Here is a 19,172-nt window from a genome sequence, read left to right as displayed (position 1 = left end):
TGCGCTTCTGTGCCAAAGAGAGATGGGCAAAATTGTGACACGGTGACTAGGTGCCCTCAAGCTGCACTGACCTGAGGAAATGTCATGCAGTGTTTTCATTGTATGATAGCTGTCAGGGGGGTGTCTGCACACAGAGACCGGCCTGCAGAAGCCAGTCCTCCCAAACTGCCTGCACTCGGTGGCAGCAAACTCCCAAGCATGCGAGGTCTGGTGCAGAGGTGATTCAGGACCCTGACTATGGGGAGTGATTTTTAGCCTTAGGGAGTAACTGCTGAACAAGATGTGGGGCGAGCCCTGCAGTCCAGATACTTCACCTAAGCTGTAGTACGGCAGGGTGGGCTAAGCTGAAAATAATGGTCTTAACCGAGGTGCAAGTCTCTCAGCTGCAGGCAGTTTATGTAAAGATGCGTGTCCCTCAAAATGAAAGCTCCTCACTTCAGAACTTGGTGGAGCCTTTGGTAATGGCATGTAGATAATTCCTGGTTTCTTTAGGAAACAGCTAATACAGTGTGTTGAATTTGTATCAGTTTACTATTGTTTCTTTCACCTGGAAAACAGATTATTTTTTAATACCAAAAAGATATTCCACAGCAATTAAAGTAAAAAAAAAAACCAACCAAGGAGAAATCCTGGCAGTTATGTACTTAGAAAATTTCTCTGTGAAAACTGGTTATGGGTTTCAAACATTTCCTTTCAGGCAAACCTTAAACTAGAGGAATTACCATCAGAAAAATGAGTTGCTGTGAGATGACGATTATTTTCCATGATTCTGGTAGCGTGCACAAAGTAGAGGAACTTTCCAAACCAAGAAGATGATATAGTCCCTGTTCCAAAGCATGTGAGTGTAAGGAGGCAGGGTAGGGAAGAGAAAGGATGAAGCTATAGTATAGAGAGCAATCGGAGTAATGCTTGCCATGCATCAGATGAATTACAGCTGGTAGAAAGTGATAGCAGTTTTTCTAGAGGAGAAGGGAATTAAATTTATTTTTGTTTAGTAAATGTTGAGTAAATGAATGTGTTTTGGCCAAATGTTTTTTTAAATGCATTTTCATTTTAGGATTTTATTGCTCTTTTCTCCACAATCATTTTTAGGAATGGTAAACAAATGTTCTATTTCCAGGTTTTCTCAAGATACTTTCTTGAGATAAAAAGGACAATTGCCAGAAATTTCCATATAAAAATAATGTTTATGAGATTCCAGTTATTCCTACTGGGTGCAGAAATATTCAAACCTATTCCTAAATGAGTAATTCCCTTTGATCTAGGAGATGAAACAAGAAGATTTTGTGCTCAAAATCCACATTTTACTTGTAGAGAAGTTAGAACAAGTTGTTTGAATAGGAAAACCAGCTCAAATGTAGGTGTAAAAAACATCACAGAAATAAAAAGGTGTGTAAATAAAATAAAAAAAAAAAACCTTAACCTATCTTTCCTTGTCGTTGTGTCCTTGAAAAGCAGGTCCTTTCTTCCAGGTTTCTTTTCAGCTCAATGACTTTCTGGGTTGCTGCAAACTCTGTGTAGTCCCTCTGGGTCTCACATGACTCAGTCACTCTCTTTTCAGAGGAATATGCCAAAGTAACATAAAAACAAACACGTAAAACAAATGCCATATGTCACAGCTTATGAGATAAAAGTCCTAGTTCGACCGGTGTCTTTAAGGATTATGCACCCATTGACAGTGGAAATATTTTAACAAAAGAACCTGGAAAATCCAAAGTTTTTAAAGCTAATTCCTGCAAGCAAGAAAGTGTGTGTCATTCTTCCCCCCCCACCCCACCCCATTTTCACATCTAAATCATTAATTTATTTTCTGTTTAGAAGGTTACAGGTAGTAACTTTCCATTCTGAGGTAAATAGGGAGAGCTACTTCTAGCAGTGCCATTTCTTTATTGCCTATTCATAGGAAGAATTGCTGCTTAAGACTGAGGGAGCTTTTTAAGATGGATTTAAATTATACTTTGAGGGAGAATGGGAAAGCATGCAGACGAAAGTGTACCGGAGCCTCTGTAGTACAGATCTGTGTGCATGCTGCTCTGCTAGCAAGGTCTGTGATGGGCACACCAAGCTCTGCAGAGTATTTTTGTGTTTCAGCTTGTTTACCTCGTCATATCTTGAGGCTCAATAAACAGAAGCAGCAGGCCTGGATGCCCTGACATTAGCCTCCCCAGCCAGTAGCAGGCATGTGGAATATTTGGACAAACATTTGTTTATATTTTTAAAATTTCATACGTGATTGTAGCATCACAGAAGATGAAATTTTAATAAACAATATGTTTTGTTTATTACAAATAACAGCTCTGATTTGGGGATTTTGTTTTTTGTTGTTTCCTTTGCAGGAAGAAGGTATTGTGAAGGAAATAGACATCAGTCATCATGTGAAGGAAGGTTTCGAAAAAGCAGATCCTTCTCAGTTTGAGCTGCTGAAAGTATTAGGACAAGGTTCATATGGAAAGGTAATTTTTAATGCCATCTAATCACCTAGAGCAACACAGAAAATGTTGTGTCCTTTCTCCGAGTTCATTTACACTCGTAACATTATGCATATATAAATTGTACTGTACAGGCAGACAAGCAAGCCCAAATCCCTTCTATCTTCATTTCAATAACACTTTCGTCTTTTAGCTGGATTCCTGTACATAAAACGGTTTAGGAAATAGTGTTTATGGCTCTGGATCTGAATTAACAAGCACAAGCGAGCGTTAGTGAGTATCACTGTTTATAAAATTAGACCCCCTCTCCCTCTTTCTGACCCACCCACCAGGGAGGTGAGTGCACACTGTGTGCTTACTTGGAGGATGGAAACAGGAACATTTGGAGGCTTAAAGAAGTTAGCTCCCCAGTGAGGGCAAAACACAATCGTGGTGAAAGCCTGTGGGGAGCAAACCTACCTGTATGATCACAAGCTAATGTTAGAGAAACAACGTTTTTATCTGAAGTCCAAGGCTTTTCTTAATCCCAAAGACAATTGTTCTTCAGCAGGATGTGTCAGTTGGAAATGAGAATAGGAAAGATGGAGAGAAAGGGAGGAGTCTTAAACTCTTCCGATGGTTTAAATAAATAAGACTTTGAAACCTGTGGAACAGCGAGCCTCATTTAAATCAGGCATAGAATTCCTTATCATTTAAAGTATATTATTTTGTGGAGTTTTAAAAAAATATTTCCCAGCCTTCAGTTCAACAGTGAATCATTCTGGCTAACTTGAAGAGCTGGCTTACACAGAAAGTTGCTGAGGTACCCAGCAAAAAGTTGAACACCCTGATGAATCACAGCCTTTAGTTTTATGCCTGAACAAAGCTATATTGAGAGTACTAATCAACTTCCTATCTATTCTAGAATTATATTGATAAGCAAGTCTGTTAGAAGTTCCCTGAGATGAGAGATATTGGGAAAGTTAGTGCTCACTAACAAGTTTTGATCTAGAGAATTTCTTGAGAGCACAGTAGTGGTATTTGAGTTTTAAAGAAATGTGAAAAATCAAACAAGTCAAAATTAGATTTACTGTATGACTTAATACAGGAAGGAGAACAAGAGAAGAAAATCTCTTTTGCAAAAGTAACAGAGGAAGGATGGCCTGTTCTCAGATTCAGGCAGTAAAGGGTTTAGAAATGGTTCACTGGCTGTCTTAGATTGTACTCGAGTATCGCATTAACTGTCCAAGTTGGCCTTCTAGCTTTAGGCGTTTTATAATCAGAATGCCTAGGCCCTTTGCCACTTCCCAAAAGAAGATCTGATTTCTGGGATATGCTCCACCCAGTTCCCTGGGCGATTAGAGTGTAAATGTGGGCACCATACCTGTTTGGAGCTGTATATGATTACAAATTACTGTCCATGTCTTATGTGAAACAGGTCAGTAAACTTTCAAGAGCAGCAAAGATGCAAGGAAGAGAAGTCTGCTCTGTGTTTCTTATGCAGTCCCCAACTACCTAAATTTTTTTCACCTTGGTATTTGAACTAATGGTTCAAATCCATAAGTCCCTGAGGATGCAGAGCAGTAAGTTTTAAAGTTGTTCACCTGAGGCCTAAATAATTTCTTTGCAGGATTAGAGAAGATGCTTTAGGTGTCAGACCGAGTGTTCTCAACACTTTGCAAGTCACAGCACTTGTTTAGCTCTCTAGGTTGGGATTTGGGTGATACATCTATTGCTCCAGCTAAGGGAGTTTTGCTAGTTCAGGTGTTAGTAACCTGAGGTGTTTGCAATCAAACTAGAAAATATAAAGTCATGCTCAGCCACATGCCTGTGCTATTCTGGTGAACATGTATAGCATAGCTAATGTAGCCAGTCAAGTAAGCACTCCAGGACCACTTGGTGGTTTCAAGAACAATATAACTTTACCTTTAAGAATAATCAGAAGGATGGCACCATTTTGCAATACAGTGCATTTTCATTTGTTCTGTTTCCTTTTTGGTTTGATGATTATTTTGATGTTCTCTGAAACAGCACACAGTGTTCTTGACTCATCTGTTTTGGATGGAATGCAGACAAGTGCCCTATCCCATGCAACAGGGAACAGCTGACTAGTGACTAGTAGTGTAAATTGATAATTTTGCTTATTACAGCAATACGGGTATTACAAGCTTTGCAAGATTACATGGCAGATAAGATATTTTTAGAACTGCAGCCTAATATTTCTGCAGATGCAGCATGCTGTGCTGTCCTATGTGCAGTACAGCTTAAAATCATTATCTTAAGGGTTTGGGGTTTTTGTATAAAGATTCTGTAAAACGGGTATGGAATAATAATACAGCTGAAAATCCAGTTTGGGCAAGCTTACTTTTGACTTTCTTCTCCTTTTCAATGTAATGCAAAAATTAAATCTTTTGCTTTAGAAAAGCATAGAAAAGGGCTGCATAGAAAAATATCCCAACAATCCTCTGTTTAGTCAAACTTCTAAATGGATTTACTTCCTGCTAATGCTGGAGCAGCTGAGCTTAATTTGTCATGAATGTTAATGAAAAACACTTCAGAAAGTCTTATGTGTTCCTGTTGCATCCAGATTTCATCATTTATTCCTACAGTTGTGAGCACCGGAGGTATTTGTGTGTTCATCAAACTAGGCAACAGGAGATGGGAACAAGCAGCATGTGCCCAAGCTCAGCTAGTTAGGGCAGCTCGGCTGAGGAGCTGTGCATATCTCATACGCACAGGAAACATCTTGAGAAAGATAGTTCCACCAAACATATCGAATTGTATTGTAGAAGTGTTGTAGCTGTGATGCTGTCAAATGTAAAAGCCTTGGTTAAGGTGTTCAGAATCAATTTACCTTTTTTTTATATATTTTTCAGCTTCTTTACCTGGTTGTTAGAAGTTGTTCTCCCTCCCCACAAACCTTTTCATTAAAGGGTGTTTAAGAAAAATCATAATCTGTTTACAGATATTTTTTTTCAGGAGGAAGAGTCTTTCAAGTTGCAAATAATGTGCCAGGAACAGACTTCCTCCTTTCTTTTTTTGACTTTTTATATTATGGGTAGAGACCGTTAACAAAGCTGCGTGGTTCCTGAATAAGCAATGAATAAAATAATTGCTGCAGATTTTTGTAATCCAACTAGATATTCATTAGTTACATAATTTCACCTACCCTTTGTTAATGTATATATTTGGATGTATATGCTGTGTATGTGGGTTTACATTTTTTTTCTGTATTTGGCTTCTGCTACTGTCCAGTAACACAAGTGCTGAAATTTAAAAAAGAGACACTGTTGTCTGGTGTTTCTGACCTCAGCGGACCAAGTGAGTCTTGGGAATCAGCTAAAAGATTTATTTTATTTTCAGTTATTAAAACGCTGAAGGTCTTATAAAGACCAAACTAAATTACTGATTCCTTTGTTCACTGCCCTTCCAGTGCTCAGACGCACTTGGGGCAAGTAAGAAATAGTTACATGGAATAAAACAAAAATATACAATTTTAACTACAATTTTATTTTATTTCATTTCAATTAAAAATTTACACTGCCAGAAGATGTAGCATAGGAGACTGTAACAGGGAGAACTGTCTTTACTATAATAACCTCTTTATTAATCAATGTAGTCCTACTTTTTGTTAAGTGTGCACAAACAGATTTTCAGCTGAATGAACTTTTTGTTTGAGCTACATCTTAGGCAAGTCACCGTTGATTACTTACAGCATCAATTACACCAAATAGTTTTTTTCTCTTTAGTTTAATTGATGGCAATAATTTCAAGACCCTGCACATTCCTAAGGGCAAATGAGACATAACTTTTTTTCACATAAAGCTGATCAGAATACAAAAAGATGTTTGTGCACTGATTCTGACTCTTCACCCATCTTTAACTGAATGCATAAGGGCAATTAATAATTTTGACTGTATTTTCTTTGTGAGGCAATAAAGGCTTAACACTGAAGATTTCCAGAGCTAGCTCAAACAATTGCGGGTGAAATAGGTACGAAGTACTTTCAGCTAATAATTTTAATTAGATTTCCTGAACCATAGTTTCTATCAATCAAATACCTGAACCATAGTTTCCTTTATCAAATGCAGCAAGGCTTGTAACTGGAAGTTCCGTACTCACCCACGTGAGACATCTGCTTTTTACAGGTATTTCTGGTGAGGAAGATCAAAGGATCTGATGCAGGTCAGCTTTATGCCATGAAGGTACTTAAGAAGGCAACTCTGAAAGGTAAGGATTGAGACGGTGGCTGCGGTGTCTATTTCTGTGCTATTTTGTTATTTACTTTTTTTACCATTTTTTGCATTGCTGCTGTCTTGTATATATGAGTGCATGAATATGTCTCTGCCGTCCTCCAAAATTCTGCTGCACTGTTCTAGAAAAGGATACACAAAACTCATTACATATAGAGTATGGGAGCACACAAAACTCATAACCTATAGAGTGTGCGAGCAGGAAAACAAGCCTTCGGAGTTCTCCAGCTGCATGCTTTCTTCACTTTCTTGGTGTCACCTATAGCACTTCTATTGGGCATATATTAATTTGTATCAAAGTGTCAGTATCTTTCTGTTGCTGAAGTATTTTTAAATAAGGATATTGCCAAAGTAAAATGTGGCTCCTACTGAGCAGAAAAGCCTTCTAGCTGGTGCTTCTCACTATGTGCCTGAAAATTCATCGGAGCGTATTTTCAAGTGTGAGGAGTCATTCTGAGGTTGTTGAGATCGTGCTTCTTTGTGGCTCATGACCACAGGGCTGGTGTTTAAAGCTGGTCATCCTCTTACAGGGCCACTGGCTACTACAGCCACACTAAGACAAAAAAGAAACTTCTAGTAAAGCACAGGACTGAAATGCAAACAGAATTAAGTTCAGTCTCAGCTGACTTCCTTGCCATTTGTTCTTCCACAGAGTTAGGAAGATCCAGTCATCTTCTTGTTTCCCTGATACAGCTGTATGCTCTGTTTTTTCCCCTCAGCAGCCTGACACTTTTTGCAGGTAAGGTGGACACAGTTCATCTTGCCCAGAGCTGCTGTTTTGCTCTTTCTTGGACAGCGTGGGTTTACAGAATGCAGTAGAGTGCCTCGATTTCTATCCTAATGTGAGGAGACAGTTCTGATGGCTTAAAAACCCAAGCTGCTTTAGCGTGCCTCGATTTGGGGAACCAAGAGAAGAATGAAGCTACCGGTAACTGCAAGGTAGAGTTACAGCAGGTGGTGGCAGGCAGGCACAGCACCTCTTCTGAGTACTAATCAAAACAGGGAAATGGCAAACCATGTATCGGCACAGCCCTTTCCCCTAAGAAAGCCTTTTCAAAGAAACGTTAGTTTGAAGTGATGCTGGTGTGCCGATCTTTTTGTTTGGAATGTAGATGAAAAAGTTTGTTCTGGCAGGACAGCCTGGTGTAAATAACCACTTAAATGGTGATGGGCACATGACATAAAAAGTAAAAGGTCAGGCCTTTTACATAATACATATAATAGAGTGATTCTCTGATTTCTTAACCAAGAGCTGGACCAGGACGTGCCCAAACTGAGCTGAACTCAAGTCTCAGACCCTTCCCTACTGGGGCAGGTATTCTCCTGCCAGGCATGGTGTCTGAGGAAGGACTGTGTGACCACGCAATGTCATCACGTACCAGAGACTTACTTCTGTTTCTTTTGACAACCCAGAACTTTTTGCCCAAGGTGAAAATTGGGTGTTCTCTCTTTTTTTTGGTGTAAATCTGAGGTGTGTAGAGCACAAAGAGCTTTGGAGAGGGGGCGGGTTTCTCCTGCATCCCCAAACACATGATTGTCACTTATTATTTGATACCTAAATCTGCAATGTTATATTTCATTGGGAAAAAAACCCACAACAAACCACAACCAAAACCAATAACCTGTGTTATGGCAGTATTTTAGGAAATCTCAAAACTTAGATGGTGATTTTAAACTACCCAAAGTATTCCACCAAATTTTTCTTCCGTCAAGAACAAAAACACCTCTGTGTTTGCAGTTCCTGGGTTTGTTATAACACAGAACCACTGCTTCTCTCTTGCCTTGGCCACTACAGCAGGCTGCTTATTGTTTCCTTAAGCATGGTTTGCAAGATGCAGAAGTTGAGGCTGCTTTGTGGTCTTACTGGATTGCATTTTTCTCCCATTCAGGTTACTTACCCCTCTGCCTGGTAGCTCTCAATTTCCCATTAATCTCAAGATAACTAGCACATCAGTAGGAACTAATTTGTCCATGCTGGTTTCTACAAATAAGTTAAACTTGATAGCTATTTAACTCAAAGTGCAAAAAGGAAGGAAAAACCCTATTGGCACAGGGCAAGTGAGACGAGCAACAATGAGGATCATTGTCAGCAAGCTTCCATGTAACTTTCGGCACAGAGATAATATTCCTAATAGCGTAATTTCATCTTTTAAGTGAGAATGCTGGGTTGTTGCTGCCTACCTACACTCAAAAAGGCAGGAAGTCACTCCAATGTGAAGTATTTATTGCCATGTCAAGTAGTGGGAGCAAAGCCCTGAGTACTTGTTAGCACTGCGTTCAGTATTTACTGAAAAAAGGTGTGCTACGAGACAAATCCCTGAATGATGTCTGTTCCTAACCTGTACTCTGCACAGTGCAGCATAAACAGGAAAGGCAAAGCTCCTGGTGTCAGTGCCATTGACATTGCCACACAGCCCTAAATATCAGAGCAGTTTTCTTCTTTGGTGAAACAAATTTGCAAAACACATATAATAGAGAAAGCAGAAAGAAAAAAAGAGAGGCTAGCAAAACTTTTTTCTTTTCTGGATTAGTCTGAAGAATTAGAACCTGGATCAGTAAGGTGGTGAGGGAGTTAAATGCCTTCAGGAGTGATGGATTAAAACTAGCTTTGTACCTTGCTCTGAAGAACAACAATAGGGGTTCCTGCCAAAGGGTTTCGTATCCCAGGAGCCTGAGTCTGGCCATGGCTGGCTGATAATATTTAGGAAGAAGCAGAAGTATAAAACAGTGCTTCCTCCAGCAAGTTCTGCCTCTTTCTGGGGTAGTTGTGCCTTGTTAGTGTGATTCCAACATACCAACAGCAAACGGTAGTATAAGAAGGGTACAGCAATCATCAGCAGCACTATTCAAGCATTTACAGCTCAAAAAATTTGTTTGATACAAAAGAGGCTTTGTAGATCAATTGCATGTATAGATTTAAGCTTGAAAAAGATCTGCTAAACAGTAGAACCATTCCTGCTGTGAAGGGAGAATTGGAATCCAAAATTTTCTGTTTTAGACTGCAGAAGTTTTCAGAGGCACATTCTGTACACACAAGCATTTGAGAAAACAAAATTAATCTTTACCTCATGAAGGTTTCTATTAAATGCAGAGTGTATCTGAATAAGCACCTATAACAGCATGGATCCCTGAAAGTGAGAAAGCCACTGCTCCTCTCAGTTGTGAATGAGAGCATCACACACAAGTTTCTGTCCTTCATGCCTCATTTCCTTTTGCAGGAGCTTGTGGGTATCTGGTTTTCAAAGCAGAAAACTTCCTGAAAAAACTAGATAAAAGTTACATTCTGATTATTAATTTTAGGAAAACCTTGCCCAAAATGTTTGAGAATGTTGTATCTGTTAAGTGTCAGCTGGCAAATACATCACATTCGAGGCTGCATGTATACAACTCTAATTCATCTAACTTTGAAACTCTTATTTATTAAATTGCAATACCCTAATAGCTACATTTGAAAATATAAACCCTTTTTGGATGGTCCAGGTGCTCAGACATTTAGGCACTTAAATACCTTGCAAGAGTGAGACTTTTGCCTTTCAGAATGTCATTAGATAATACTATGAAATACCATCTTACAATGTTGCTTTCATGTCTTCATTACACTCTACTTTTTTTTCCTTGAAAATCAGATTTTTAGATAAAAAAATTGAAAAAGAATATAGTTGATCCATATGTTTAAAAATTTACAGATGCATATCAGTGAGTCTTCACTGCCTGATCTGAATGCACCGTGAGACTGAGGAAACAAAGAAAAGAGTCTGTTTATTCTGTTTATGTGTGTGCCCTGTATTCATCAGCAAAGCTGGGACAGAGGGAAAGGGCAGTCTGATTATTTTGATTCACTCAGTATTTCCCTCAGGGTGTCTTAGGCTCCATCAGCTTTACTGGATGTGCTTCAGGATTCTGTGAACAAGAGCTGTTTAGATCACTTACAGTGTAAGCCTCATTAAATGCCCATGAAGTGCCCATAAATCCCCAACAGGTTGCTGCGTTGGAATGTAAGGTCTACCTCTGGAGCTTGAAAATCAAAAGACCCATCCCTCCAGGAGCCATGCAATCTTAACAAAAGTGGCATGAAGCCATAATTCACTGACATAATGTGTATAAACTTTGTAAATGTTCCAGTGGTGATCTAGTGAAGGTTATGTGACAGGTCACAGGGAAGTAGTTTGCATCTGCCCATCTTGTTGGTAATGGGCTGTGTAAATCTTGCACTGGAAGCTATTTGACCCTGAGAACTGAAAGTCTACCTGTTTCTGCTTATGGGATTTAGAAATGATAATCTATTTTGTCAAAAGCTCTGAAGTGCTTTGCAGTTTATGATCCACTCAGTCTAAGCCCCTAGGCTTTTATGGGTTTACAGTTGTGCTGAGTGCGTGTGATGGTTATAGATGCAGCAAGCAGTGAGAGCAGCTTTAGTGACTCACAGAGAGCTTGTGTGTTCTTGGGGATGTTAGATCAATTATATTAATTATACACTAAATTGAACAACTAACTTAGATGGCATCAGCTGGACTGTGATTTTCTTCTAAACTTGATAAAATTGTAGTAGCGGCTTCTCTGTTTGGACACCAACTGAAGTAGCTTCTTCAGTTTTCCTCTGCATGTGACTCAGTTTCCCTGCAATGATTGTGGTGCTTAGATCTAAGATACTGAACTCCAGTGGTTTCCCTCTGGTTTGAAGAGAACGAAAATCCAGCAAAACAAAAAACAGAAGGCAATATAATCTTATAAGGCAGGACTCAGAAAGAGCCTTCACTCAGATAAACCTAGCTTTTCAGTGCTGAAATTTTCAAGATGTCTTGTCCTATTTTGCTCAGCCCCTGTGTTTGGTGAAAGGCCTTGTTATTCACCCAGGTTCACCCTTTAAATTTTGATTTATTATCTTTTCTTAAAGTGTTCTTCAATCTTTTTTATATCTTCCTAGGCCTCTTATTACCCTTTTCTAAACAATTCACCAGGGAAGTCCTGACCACACTTGAAGTTTCCTCTGAGTCCAGACCCCACAGCAGAGGCCCTGCTGTTTGGAGGAAAGGTTACACGCTCTGCATCCTTGGAAATTACTGTCTATGTACAGCTTCTTTACTCTTGAGTATTGTAACTCTCCAAGTGTTGGGGCTCTGAGCTCAAAAAAACATTGCTAGACCTGGAAGTGCCCTTAAAGAGCCATCTGAGACACAGACATAGACCCCATCCACAAGAAGCCATACACTAAATTTTTAGTCTGGGAGGGAAATAGCAACTTCTTTGTGCACAAACATGACAACATTTGATTACTGTGTATATTTCATAAGTGGCCCTAAAATGTAAAGATCAGCCTAGTCAGTATGTGCTCAGCCACACGGCAATGCTTTTGGGTTGCCATCTGGACCTTGCCCCTTTGCATGCAAGTTTTGTGGGCCAGGAGCCAAGGAGAAGATCTCCAGCTTTGTGCTGAGCTTCAGAATATGCCAACCTTGCCCGTCATGATGTAGGAGCAAGCTGGAATTAGTAGCTGTCATCCAAGGAAGCAGAAGTAACTTTCCTCCCCTGGGACTTTTGAAAGTGAAACCAAGACGACCTTCAACTCACAGTGCTTAGAGGTTACTATCGGGCTGTGGCTTTACAGTGCCTTTCCAAGGCTTCTTGTGTCAGACCACCTCTTTCCTCCTCCCCTAAAAAGTCAGCTTATCTAGGGCTTGCTTTCTGAAGGAGGAAAGGGTACAGTACATTTGAGAGAGCTCGCTTAGGTTGTTCCTAATGGGCTGTACAGAATAATGCATTCATATATTATAAGGAAAATGAACTGCGCAACTGTGCACAACTAGCTCATTGTGTGTCAGCAAATATTATAGAGCATCCCAGCCTGAATATACAGCATACCTGACAGATCAAAAATGACAAAAAGCACTGCTGGAAGTTTATTTTCATAGCGTTTTCTGAAAAGCAAGATTGTAGCTTTTGGGTTGGATAATTAATACTCTTCAGTGATTCTGTCCAGTGTTTGGATTCAGGTTTGCACGAGAAGGGAAAACTTTTGTCTATAAATATAAACCGAGCATATGTCACTTAAAGATTTATCTGTCTCTATTTAAGCCATGTGGGACTTCTCATTGTATGAAGTCCTGATTAAATTATAGCTTCTTCACAATGCCAAGTGCATTGTAAAGATTCTTTATCAGGCAAAAATTCCCACCGTTAGACATTCAAGAAATGAACTCTGGTATTAAAAATGTTCTCTGCTTTGTAGCAAGGGAACATTTTGGCTAGTTTGTTCTTACACAAAAACCTGTTATTCCTCATGGATGTTTTCCTAAGTGCCAAAGAAAATTCAGCTTTCTCTTCGTGAAAGTTTTGGCTGTTGAGTTCTGTATTGGGTCACCTCGTTAAAATTGTTGCTCAGGTTGCTAGATAGTACCAAGTTCTTCCTGTTGTTCTAAGGAGGACAGAATTATTAAGTCCAGCCTCCCTATCTTTCTGCCTGTCATTCAGCCAGGCTGATTGACATAGGGGTACACATTTCTGCACTTGTCATACCTACTGTAGGTAACTGCAGCAATATTGCCCCATCCTTTGCTGTCCACACATTTGTTCCAGTACAACTCTGCTATTACAGTAACACCAAAATATAGCTCACTGCATAGTTGTATGTTCACTTGGAACACAGTCAGCAGCTTAGTATGTTGCTGTACGCGATGGCTTTGTTTTATTCTCCCCAAAGAGTACAGGCCAGGACTTAGAAGCAAACCTCAGCTTTCTCCATGAGAAGTCAGTGGTGTAGCAGAAACTGTGATGAGAGTCCTAGCATCCAACAGCATTGATGCTTTGGCTTGGGCTGGGCTTTTGAAGCAATTCTTCCAGTCATCTCCATATGCTGTGCCTTGGTTTGCTGGGCACAGCAGTTTTGGAGCACACAAGCTAGGTTCCCTCCTGATGAAACTAAACCAGGACCACAGCTAGTGCCCTCCCTCTCATGGACATTCAAGCCATGGGACCAAGGTGTGACATCAAGTGTGAGGCAACCTCAGGTCCCAACACCCACTGTTACTTCCGTAGATTGCTGGCTGCACACACTGCTTGTTAGTGGAGTCGTAGGTTTAAGCCAAAGTTTCAGACTTTGCTGTGAAGACATTGAGTGCACCTGTGTTTGTGTTTTTCACTAGGTATAGCACAGAGCTGTCTTAATTTTTTCCATCTTTTTTGCTAAGTTAACACGCCCACACCATGGGCCCCATTAGCAGCAGCTGAAATTGTTGCATTATTCAGGTATTCATATGATGATTCCCTAGAGAGCACAAAGGAGATTCAAATCTGAAGTCAGAGGAAGAGAGCACTGGAAAGTCTGCCGATTTCTTTGGCAGAAAGGATATGTGCTTCACCTGTGATCAAATTATACAAGTTTGTTCTAAATGTTTGTTGAATCACACTCTTCTGTCAATGAAATATGGAAAGAATGACTTCTTGTAAGTTTCTAAAAAAGCAGCAGCTCTTGCAGGTTGCATTTGAATGTGTTCCCTAGCTATTCCAGCCAGTCAAGGAATAAGGCTGCTTTTTTTCCAGGGAAGAGTAGTCCATCATATTAATTTCTTTTTTGATAGTAAAAAGCAATTTTCCAAATTGCCTTCTAATTTTCAGTCAATTTACCCTCTACCTCTTTAAGTTTCAGTTGATCCTGCTCTGCTTGGCACAGTGAATAAGTAGCAATGGAGACACTTGAAACTGCAGCTCCTGTAGGTACCATCAGTAAAAAGCTTTCAGACCCAAATTCATTCTTCAATGTCCCCATAGTAGACTTGATCAAGGGCTTTCAATACTGCCTGCTTTCACATGCATTATTCATTTTGTCATATTCATTGCACTGTATATTAAATGACAGTTATTTGCAGTTATTCCCAAATTGGTGGTTGCTTTACAGAAAAGAGCACATTTGGTAATTTTTGCTGTCAAGTAGCAGATTGCTGTTAGTTGCTTTTGGTGTAGTTTTAGGAATAGAGAGACTACACAGACAGTTGTCCTGAAGGCATGACTGAAATGTTTATCCTGTTTGATAAATGTGGTACATTTCCATTTTATCTGTAGAAAACCCACTTTTCCCAGGAGTGGACTGGGAGGTGCAATGGCCTTTGTCAGCCCTCACACCCCTCACCAGCAATAGCTGGAAAGCACAGAGAGAGGAGAGAAAAGCACAGCTTAGTTTAATTGGAACAGATCTATGAAGACTGATGTGAAGCTCCAGCTGAGTGTATGAGTCTGGAGTGAGCCAGGCACTGCTGGCTGTGTGCAGGGCTCTGCCTAAGCCAAGTACCTGGGAGCAAGGGCTGTCTGATCCCTGGAACAACCACAGAGGCTCAGTGGTTCTGCTTTGGAAGCCTAACTCGTGACCCTGTGTGGATCAGCGCCAGGTAAACCTGCTGGTGTGGGATTCTCACAGTGCACCTCGCTCCTTGCACTGCGCCTAGAGCATCAGTTGAAAAGCACCTGAAGAAGTCCCACAGCTCACCACCGCTGACCTAGGGCAGAACAGCTATGCTTTTGTATCGTTCCTGACAGATGTTTGCCTAACACAATCTTAGACTGTCCCTATCCTTACTATTAAAAAATGCATCGTAACATCTGTCCCATATCTGCCTTGCCACAGCTGAAGCCATTAGTTCACATCCTCTCCACTGAGAACAGTTTCCTCTCTGCAGTTTTCTTCCACATCTTGAAGATTGTTATTGTGTTTACCTTCCATCTTCTGTAGGCTGAGAATAATTTCCTTTCCTTCCTCAGAGTTAATTTTTGTGGATGTCTGGGTTAGAAAATTTAGTTATAAAATAGTTAAGTCAAAGGTGACTGTTAAACAAAATGTGATCTGCTCTGGCTGAATGTTCCAGTTCTCAGGTCCTCTGTGAATGCTTTGTTATTGCAGAAGCAGTACCTCTGCTCTACCAAGCAGATTATTGAAAATTCAGTGTGTTGGGTTTGTTTTTTTTTTTTTAATTGAACAGATTAAAATGTCTTGCTGCAAAGACAGCAGAGTGGCCATATTGTCGAGATGTTGAATGCTTATTCTTGTGGGGAGTCCCATTCAGATAAAGTTCCTAGGAAAAGCCAGCCTAGGTAGAAGGATTTGTAACATGGCCCTTCTTTGCATTGTTTAGCTTCAGAGCTGAAGCAGAACATCAGTGGGCAAGACTTACCCAGGGCAGTCAGGCTTTACCAGTGAAAACCTAACACTGGTCACTGTTTCATCTTGCCTGCTGCCCTTTTCCTTCTGCCCTTCTAGCTGGCATCCCATAGGCCAATCGGGAATCTTCATGTGAAGGTCTGCTTTTCTAGTTTTCTTTTGGCTTGGTCTTGGGGCTTGAAATTTTTTGTGTCTTGTTTATCTTGCACTGTCTTCAAGGAGCTATGTAAGCTTTCTCTTTGCTTCTAATACTTCTAATTTTAAGCAACCCTCTGCTGAAAAAGAAAAGCTATTGCTGGCAACCCATCGAGTCAGCTGCGTAGCACGTGAATAAACCACTGGGAGCCTTTTAATCCTGCCCGACGTCCAAGAACTTGTTGTTGGTACCACGAGGCTGCATGAATTACAGGAAGATAAAATGTGCTCTTTTGGCAAATACAGGCTCAAATGCTTTTAGTCTTTGTCCCCTTTGAATTTATGTCATGTACTCTGTCCTTTCACAGCAGGCTGTGTTTAGTATAGGAGCTGGTGCCTCAGTTTGGAAGTTACAAGACTTTGGCTCTGCTCGTATTTTTGCTACCAGCCTGCTGCATGAACATAAACCAGCTACTATTACTGCTGCTGCTCTTCTCTATCTCCGTATCTGTAACGTTAACCTAATTACGCCAGCCTCCTCTTCACGGTGCTTGATGTCCTTACGAAAAGCTACAGTCAGATGTTAATGGAGATGTTATTAGCACTCCTCCTCACTTAAGTGCAATCTGGTGCATTATGGAATTTAATGGGTAAAGAATCCAAACCAAGAAATTGTTAGGAAATGTCTCTTCTATATAACGCATTGACTATTAGAAATAATTGGAGCTATGACTCAGCTGTACCTTTGCATAAATTTGTAGCTGTAGTGGAAAGCTAAACTGGAAATACTATAGCTAAATATCCCTGGGATTTTTAACCTCCCTGATGGACTCTGCAAATCTTTGGCTGTGGTACAAATTCATTATCTATATGAAAAGCATTCGCTTATTCTGTTCACTGAATAAGTTGCACCGGTTGGAGCATCCAGTGTAATTGCCATTTAACCAATTTCAGCTGCCTGCGACGGCAGTGCATTTGTAGTTGGTTGGAAACCAATTTGTAAGCATCCTCTGGGAGCTGCATCCCACTGCTTTTACTGGTTCCTATAACATCACAGAAAAATGTTATTTTCTTTGAAGCATGAGGACAGGCTAACAGAGAGGTCAACACTGCCACTTGATGCCGTTTTAAGTCAGAGTGACAGCAGAGGGCAGGGGGTCAGATGCACTGGCCATGATTTGCCTCACAACATTGCCATGAGATTTAAACCTTCACCAAACAGCTGGCCAGGCATTCTGTTCAGCTGGAGGTGTGCTAGCACTCAGCTGGCTCTCCATAAAAGTTAGAGGGTACAGTGTGGGGAGACTACCATCTGAGATTTGTTTCAACGGAAACAAAATTATTCTCTGTGTTTTTATACTCTTCATGTGGGTTACACATGTCAGTTACAGCTTCCTCATGGCTGTGGCATTTGCTCCAATTTGGAGGTTTTGATGATGTTCAAACACAGACCAGCGATCGGCGTCAATGGCAGCTTCTCCATTCTGTTTTGTCTACAGCATTTTCTATCTGCATGCAACTTGAGAGGTTTCCATGATGCAGTAATTTAACTAACATTTTCTCAGCAGTGGTAGATTATTTTTGTAATAAATGTAATAAAATATTTTATTTTATTTATAAATATTTATAAATATTTATAAAAATAAAGAAAACTAAAAAATGTAATTAAAGAAAAGTCTGAGTTGCTCAGATAATTGCACTGTGTCATCTTTCAGACTTCATATGTGCTGTGACATAGTTACCATTTAGTGGGCAATTGTCACCAACACTAACTCAGAACTGCCTTTTGTGCTCAGCGGGAGTTTCAGGTTTGGGGATCGTACTGTTATATAGGTTTTGTCAATGCTGATCAGTTTTGTTTTCATGATGGATACAATAAGCTACACAATATAAAATATGAATGTCATATATCTAGATAAGATGTAAATAGGTGTAGGTACTAACTTGACCTTTGCATGTTATCAAAAGAAAGAAAATGTTTCAAGTGTACATTTACAAGGATTATTTTGTGGTTTTGTTTTTACGTGATGTTCCCCACATTTACATAACCTTCACCACCTATCTCTGTCTCCTAGAAAACTTTCCCTATAAAGGGAAAGGGATAGGCCCTCAGCTTCTGCCCCCTCTCTCCTGCTTTGTTCAGGAAAATAGCCAGTGGCTTTGCTCAGCAGCTCCAGCAAGCCCCCAGGAGGAGACTTTTAAACAGAAGATGATTTCTTAAGCAGTATGTTTTGACCTTAGTAGCAAGGAAGCCAAGAGGCTCTTCCTAAGCTATCCCACTAAAAGCAAAGCCTTCATTTAGCTGACTGTTCAACCTACTGAAGTCGGGACATCCCCATTTTTCAGAAGCCCCCCAGCTGTCTCCAGTTGAGCTGGTGCCTCCCAGATTCTCAAGGGCAGATTTCTGGGGCAGTGGAAAGCTGCCATTCCCCAAGCCAAGCATTAGGGGTAGTGGCAGACTTGGAGATGTGGTCTGGTGTGTGGAGCCAAGCAAAAGGCAATAGGAAGGGCAAAACTACAAGTGGAGAAGTGGAGGGCGAGAAAGAGAGAGGGTCATAGATCTTGCACAGCACGTTTTCCAGGTGTCACTTCCAAGCGGAAGACTGAGCTCTGAGGTCTGAGCAAGACAGCACCGGAGCTACTCTTCTCTGCAACTCCAGGAAGCAGGCGATAGCTGTCTGGCAGCTTCTCCAGAGCATCCTTTATCCTGCCCCTTTCCACTTGGGACCCGAGAGCGGGCTGCAAGGGAAGAGGGCTGCCCAGTTCCAGCACTGGCAAAGCAGGCGCTTGGTGGCTTCTCTTGGTGGAGAAGGGAAATGGCAGGAGTGAGGCTGTTCAGCCCTGCTGCTGGGGCAGGGGTGGAAGGGATTTGAAGGGTGGCTGTAGGTGAGACTGGTGGAGCAAAAAGGAGGTGCTCACGAGGTGTAAGACTTGATCTCATTACATGAGATTTGCCAGTGTAAGGGGACTCTTCACATGGACCTTTATTAGAAATATTCAGAACTCCTGCCATGCTGTTATGACACACTTGGTTTTTAGTTTGCTATAGAGAGTTTATCACATGAGAGGGTTTGAGAACACTTTTTTTTTTTTTTTTACAAGCAGAACAAAGGTAGTTGCTTCCAAAGCGAAGCTTTGAGGAAGCCTGAAAGTTTGCACTCTGCATGTAAGGAGTATAGTTTGCTGAGCAGTCTGGAAGGAGTGTCACAGGACTGGTGGCTGCTGTGCTGG

The 19,172-nt window shown here is 40.7% G+C and overlaps 1 protein-coding gene across 3 annotated transcripts in view; it reads left to right on the top strand.

Annotated features, from left to right (window-relative positions):
- The window catches only part of RPS6KA2 (ribosomal protein S6 kinase A2), a 321,471-nt gene that overhangs the window by 207,880 nt on the left and 94,419 nt on the right, over positions 1 to 19,172 (top strand). For all 3 annotated transcript variants that reach the window (XM_055810898.1, XM_027777485.2, XM_005230881.4), the window contains 2 exons: positions 2,337 to 2,453; positions 6,557 to 6,638. In XM_055810898.1, the coding sequence (XP_055666873.1) occupies positions 2,337 to 2,453; positions 6,557 to 6,638 (199 nt within the window). The remainder of the gene's footprint in view (positions 1 to 2,336; positions 2,454 to 6,556; positions 6,639 to 19,172) is intronic.

The sequence above is a fragment of the Falco peregrinus genome, chromosome 7, assembly GCF_023634155.1.
Source record: "Falco peregrinus isolate bFalPer1 chromosome 7, bFalPer1.pri, whole genome shotgun sequence".
Lineage (NCBI taxonomy): Eukaryota > Metazoa > Chordata > Aves > Falconiformes > Falconidae > Falco > Falco peregrinus.
This window is presented reverse-complemented; position numbering and strand designations above follow the sequence as displayed.